This window comes from Thermobia domestica, chromosome 8, assembly GCF_964235325.1.
Source record: "Thermobia domestica chromosome 8, izTheDome1.hap1.1, whole genome shotgun sequence".
NCBI classification, from domain to species: Eukaryota; Metazoa; Arthropoda; class Insecta; order Zygentoma; family Lepismatidae; genus Thermobia; species Thermobia domestica.
The window spans coordinates 130241888-130248092 of record NC_137461.1 but is presented as its reverse complement, the minus strand read 5'-3'; the positions used below and the strand labels follow the sequence as shown (position 1 = coordinate 130248092).

The 6205-nt window shown below is 38.4% G+C and overlaps 2 protein-coding genes across 2 annotated transcripts; both read left to right on the top strand.

Annotated features, from left to right (window-relative positions):
* The first annotated feature begins 295 nt into the window (after positions 1 to 295).
* LOC145692301 (uncharacterized) lies at positions 296 to 3103 on the top strand. Its single transcript, XM_081767598.1, has 2 exons — positions 296 to 1193; positions 1464 to 3103. Exons 1-2 carry the CDS (start codon positions 296 to 298, stop codon positions 3101 to 3103), a joined length of 2538 nt encoding a protein of 845 aa, XP_081623724.1.
* A 56-nt stretch (positions 3104 to 3159) lies between these two features.
* LOC145692300 (uncharacterized) lies at positions 3160 to 5349 on the top strand. The gene has a single exon (XM_081767597.1). The coding sequence runs from the start codon at positions 3160 to 3162 to the stop codon at positions 5347 to 5349; it is 2190 nt and encodes a 729-aa protein (XP_081623723.1).
* The last annotated feature ends 856 nt before the right edge of the window (positions 5350 to 6205 follow it).

Genomic DNA, 6205 nt, shown 5'->3' with positions numbered 1-6205 from the left:
AGTGAAGTTACAAATATATACATTCATATTGTACATTTGGTCCTATCCGGGCCACATGAGTGCAAAGATTTCTGAGAATTGTTCTGTGCTGTTGTGAAGAGAAATGTGTTTGTGTTGGGCTATATGTGGGGCTATATCACGTACGTTGGACAATAATCACGTTTGTGTAGGCGGACAGCTGTTGTACCAGGACCAGGCTTCTGGAGTATATTTCATAGGTAAAAAAAAAAAGAAAAAAACATCATCATCAGGTCAGTAGTTTTTTATTCTTCATATTTCTGCGTAGCATTTAATCATGAGTGAATCACACCAGCGTCTTTTAAGGCAAAGATCTGCATATAGAGGCCAGTTAACCAGAATAAACACTTTTGTTCAGGGCTTTGATCCAAATGAAGACAATATAGAAGAAATACGTGCACGCTTAAAACATCTAAATAACGTCTGGTCAAAGTTACAGGAGGTGCAAGATACTATTGAAATTGATCAAATCGAACCCGAAGCGGAAGCAGTTAACGCTCGTGCAGAAATTGAAAATGTGTATTTTTCTTTAGAGGCTCAAATGCAAGCACTTGTTTTAAAGCATGGAAATAAAGAATCAGCTGTTAATAATAGCACTAGCAGTAGCGCACAAGTTAAATTACCGGTCATACAGTTGCCTGCATTTGACGGGAACTGTAAACATTGGTTATCATATAAGGACACTTTTATATCTCTTATTCACGAGAATAAAGACATTTCCACAGTACAGAAGTTTCAGTACCTCCGAACTTCTCTTAAGGGCGAAGCGTTAAACCTAATTGAAAATTTACCTATTACCGAAACAAATTATTCAGTAGCATGGCAATTACTCGTTGACAGGTATTCAAATAAAAAGCTAATTGCTTCTTCTTACATTCACGAAATACTACAAATCAAGCAAGTGTACAAAGAAAATGTAAGTGAACTTCGCGCTTTTATAAATACAGCTACTAGCAATATAAATGCGCTACAAGCACTTGAGCCAAACGTAAACCTCACAGACGTAATTTTGACCCAACACTTTGTATCAAAATTAGACGCTAGTACTAGAAAGTCATGGGAGCTTCAAAATACGAATTCTAATTTTCCTGCTTTATCAGAATTCTTTTCGTTTTTAGAGAAACGTTGTCAGGTGCTTGAAAACATGAGAACTACTATTGATGGTGTGAAGCAGGGTAGTAGCGTACAAAATAAGCAAACAAAAAGTATTCAGTCATCAAAGACTTATTTATCAACATTTTTAAATGCATGTGAATTTTGTAATAGCCAGCATCCTTTATATTCTTGTTCGTCTTTTGTGAATGCGGGACACAGCCAAAAATTAGAGTGCATTCGTAAAAATAAATTATGCATGAATTGTTTGAAAAGTAATCATTTTTTGAAGAATTGTAAATCGAGAGGTTGTAAAAAGTGTTCCAAAAAGCACAATACATTATTGCATGTAGACGTAACAAAGGACAAATCAGTGCGGTTTCCATGTGTAAGCAGTGCTGCGGTGCAAGAGCGTAGTAACAACTCAGATTCCAGTGAAAATTTAGGGCAAGTGTCATATTGTGCATTAAAGGCTAGGCCTAACGCAAGAGTGTTGTTATCTACTGCAATAGTAAAAGTAAGGGATAATAAGGGAAATTTGGTTTCTTGTCGCGCGCTTCTAGACAGTGCTAGTCAGACCAATTTCGTAACAGAGAATTTGGTGCAACAATTGAACATCAAACGGTATAGACAGTATACTCCAATTCAAGGTATAAATCAAGCGATATCTAATACAAAGTACTCTGTAGATATTTGTGTCCATTCATGTGTTAACACATTTTCATTGAATATAAGTTGTTCAGTTCTCCCTCACATTACAAGTAAACTACCGGAAGAAAGAATTAATTATGACGATTGGAACATTCCCAAGGACATTGTTCTAGCAGATCCTACTTTTAACATACCTGGAGACATAGATATTCTGTTAGGTGCGGAAATATTCTACATAATTATGAAGTCAGGACACAAAACACGGCCAGGTGATTTTCCAGTGCTTCAGGAGACAGAATTGGGATGGATCGTAGCAGGACGCATTCCTCAAGAACGTGACCCCCATATTCCATTAACAACATGTTTTGTGAAGACAAACATAGATCTACAGCAACAACTTCAAAAATTCTGGGAACTAGAAGAAATTACTGTTACACCTAGATCAAGCGAAGAGCTTGCATGTGAGCGACATTTCGTTCAGAATACAACAAGAGATCATACAGGGCGTTTCATTGTACGATTGCCTTTGCTTGAAGACCGTACAGTTTTAGGCGATTCTTATCAGCAGGCATTGGTTAGATTAAAGCAATTGGAAAGAAGATTCGATCAACACCCGGACTTTGAAGCTAAATATTCGGAATTCATGCAAGAATATGAAGATCTTGGTCACATGGTAAGGATAGATGAGAGTAAAAAGGAAGACGTCAGCGTTGCATACTATTTGCCACATCATGCAGTTTTTAAACCCACAAGCTCTACAACGAAGCTCCGTGTGGTGTTTGATGCTTCAGCAAAATCTGACAGCGGAAAAAGCCACAACGACATTCTCTTAGTTGGTCCTACAATACAGCAAGATTTGTTTTCTATCATTTTGCGCTTCAGAACTCATTCGGTAGTATTCACTGCAGATATCGCTAAGATGTATCGCATGGTCAATGTTCATCCAGAAGACACGCCATTACAACGTATATTGTGGAGAAAATCTAGAAATGAACCGGTTCAAGTTTTTGAGTTGAAAACACTAACGTATGGTACGGTATGTGCTTCATTTGTGGCCACAAGATGCCTACAGCAATTAGCAGACGAAGAAGAGCATAATTACCCTGTAGCAGCAGAAATATTACGTCGAGATTTCTATATTGACGATGTTTGTAGTGGCATGAGCAACATACAGCAAGCTCTAGAGGTCCAGAAGCAATTGATAGAGTTACTGGGAAAGGGAGGTTTTACACTTAGGAAATGGAGTTCGAATGATCCAAGGTTATTAGAATCCATCTCGCCAGAGCTTCGAGAAGTGAACGTCCAATCCAGTTCCACGAAGGCCAAGGCGTCAAGGCATTAGGATTGTCATGGCATCCAGACAAGGATATATTTCTCGTTGAAAGCAAGACGTCAACAATGAAGGTTCAAGAGTGCATTACTAAAGGCCAGGTTGCTTCAATCATTGCCTCTATATTCGATCCATTAGGAATAATTTCACCAGTTGTCATTTCATACAAAATATTTTTGCAAGAATTTTGGCGGCAAAAGGTTCAATGGGACGACAGTATACCAATGGAATTAGCAAAGAAATGGACTCAATTGTACAAGCAACTTCTATTAATCAATCAGATTAAATTTGACAGATTTGTACTCGTTGAAGGAAACATAGCGGAGATTCAGATCCATGGTTTTTCAGATGCTTCTCAAAGAGCATATGGAGCTTGCATTTATATGCGATCGATCAATCAACAAGGAGAAATATCAGTTAAGTTATTATGTGCTAAATCACGTGTGGCCCCAGTCAAGAAAATCACTCTCCCACGTCTGGAGTTATGCGCAGCAGTTGTTTTGGCAAAGTTAGTTCACAAGATTTTACCAATTTTAAAATTGAACATAAGTAGCGTCCATTTAAGGACCGACTCCCAAATCGTGTTGGCATGGCTAGCTTCTCCGTGCAACAAATGGAAACCTTTCGTGGCCAACAGAGTAGCTCAAATTCAAGACTTAACTGACGTTAGCTGTTGGAAACATGTAACTTCTTCAGACAACCCTGGAGATTTGATTTCAAGAGGAATAGATGCAGTTTCCATAAAGGACAATTCATTATGGTGGCACGGTCCACAATGGCTTTCTAGTTTAGAATCTAATTGGTCAGTCACAAGTAAGGATTCATTGCAACCAGATCAAGTTCCAGAGAGAAAGGGAACCATAACATTGACAGTCACTTTAGACAATTGGTGCAATGGAACCATAACAAGATTCTCAAAATTGTCAAGGTTAGTTAGGACAATAGCATATTGTAGACGTTTTGTTCATAACATCAGACACAAGCAAAACAAACTAACAGAAGGTCTTTCAGTACAAGAGCTCCACACAGCGCTCCATGTTTGCATCAAATGGACACAAGAAATTGGGTTTCACAGCGAATTGCAGCATCTTCGTAATGGAAACATTGTTCCGTCAAGAAGTAAATTGAACAATTTACATCCATTTTTAGATAGTGAAGGCATGATCCGAGTTGGAGGAAGATTGGAGAATAGTCAGCTTCCATTTGACGCCAAACATCAAATAGTTCTGCCTTCAAACCAACACTTGACAAAACTTATAGTTGAAGCAGAACACTTAAGATTACTTCATGCTGGACCCCAATTATTAATATCATCACTACGCCAGAAATATTGGATCATCAGGTGCAAACAGGTAGTAAAACAAGTGATCCATCATTGCTTCACATGTTTCAAGTTAGAGGCCAGTGGTTCAAAACAACTTATGGGACAGTTGCCAGCAGCTCGTGTGCAGCAAGCCAGACCATTCCTAAACGTAGGCGTAGACTACGCTGGAGCGTTTTACATAAAATCAGGAGCAGTTAGAAATAGATCTGTACGTAAGGCATATGTTGCGTTATTTGTTTGTTTATCCACCAAGGCAATACATCTGGAATTGGTAACAGATCTTAGTGCGCAGTCATTCATGGCAGCTTTACGCAGATTCATAGCCAGGCGAGGAAGATGTCTCAATATATACAGCGACAATGGCACAAATTTCGTTGGAGCCAACAACGAATTGAAAGAATTGTATCAGCTGTTTTCATCAGATCCTTTTAGTTCTCAAATTCATGATTTTACATCGACCGAAGGAATTCAGTGGCACTTCATACCACCAAATTCGCCGCATTTTGGAGGACTATGGGAAGCCGGTATAAAATCAATGAAATACCATCTACTTCGTATTACAAAAGGTACAGTGTTAACATATGAAGAGTTTGCAACATTACTCACACAGATTGAGGCCTGTCTCAACTCTCGACCACTTACAGTGCTATCAAGTGAGCCTAACGACATCAGTGTTCTCACCCCTGGACATTTTTTAATTGGAGAAGCACTTACAGCTTTACCAGAGCCTAACCTCACCGATCTACCACACAACCGCTTATCTCGTTGGCAGAAGATACAACAACTAAAACAACACATTTGGAAAAGATGGTCCCGAGATTATTTACATGGTCTTCAACAACGCTCTAACAGTAAGACAACTTCACCGCAACACAATCTTAAGGTCGGAGATGTAGTTTTGCTGATCGAAGACAACGTTCCTGCATTGCAGTGAAAATTGGGCATCATTGAAAAAGTGTTCCCAGGAAAGGATTTCTTAGTTCGTGTAGTGACGGTTCGTACTACAACTGGAACATATAAACGTTCCATCAAGAAACTAGTTGCATTACCATGTAACAAGGATTAGAATTGAGATTTGTGTAATAAGAAAAAATAAGTACAGTTCTTCAAGTTTTGTGTTTGTTTCGTTTTTTATATGTATCATTTTGTTTTGTTTGGTCAGACCTTAGCTGACCAACAGGGGGGAGTATGTTTGGGATTATTTGTGTATTTAACAGTGTGTGTGCCTTTAGCTGGCAACAGTGTTCAAGTTGCTTAACGTTTTTCTATTGTTTGGTGAATAGTGTGTGAATGTGGCAGCAAGAACATGCAGTTTTTGGTGGACCATATATCATGGTCGAAATCATACAGCACAGCACAAATTATAAGCCATCGTATAACAAACATTTACAACTAAAGACCTTGTGAATATGTTTATTAGGGTGTATCGAAAAAAACTTTTTTTCGAAATCCGGTTACGGCTAGTGCGGATTTTTGGCCAAATGGCATCAATAAAACGTATAAAAAATCTCAACTCGATCAGACAACTCCTTCTGCTGCCGAGTAGAGCCCAAATATTAGAAAAATCAACAACCTTGCTTGGAAAAAAATAAACAAAAAGCAAGAAGTCGATAAAATAGTGGCATTCGCCGATGACGTCGTAATAACAACATCAGGAAACAGCCGAAGGGAATTAGAAGAAAAAGTTAAAAAGATAACAGAAACACTTGAAGAATGGAGTATGGAGAGTAAATTAAGGATATCATCAAAGAAAACCAAATATCTAATTTTCGGCACAAAACTACAAAGAA

Excerpts from the sequence above, each read along its gene's own strand:
- LOC145692301 (XM_081767598.1), top strand. The coding sequence starts at position 296 with ATGAGTGAATCACACCAGCGTCTTTTAAGGCAAAGATCTGCATATAGA. Across the intron at positions 1,194-1,463 it reads TATTGATGGTGTGAAGCAGG|ACGTAACAAAGGACAAATCA; the intron begins GTAGTAGCGTAC and ends TATTGCATGTAG.
- LOC145692300 (XM_081767597.1), top strand. The coding sequence starts at position 3,160 with ATGAAGGTTCAAGAGTGCATTACTAAAGGCCAGGTTGCTTCAATCATT.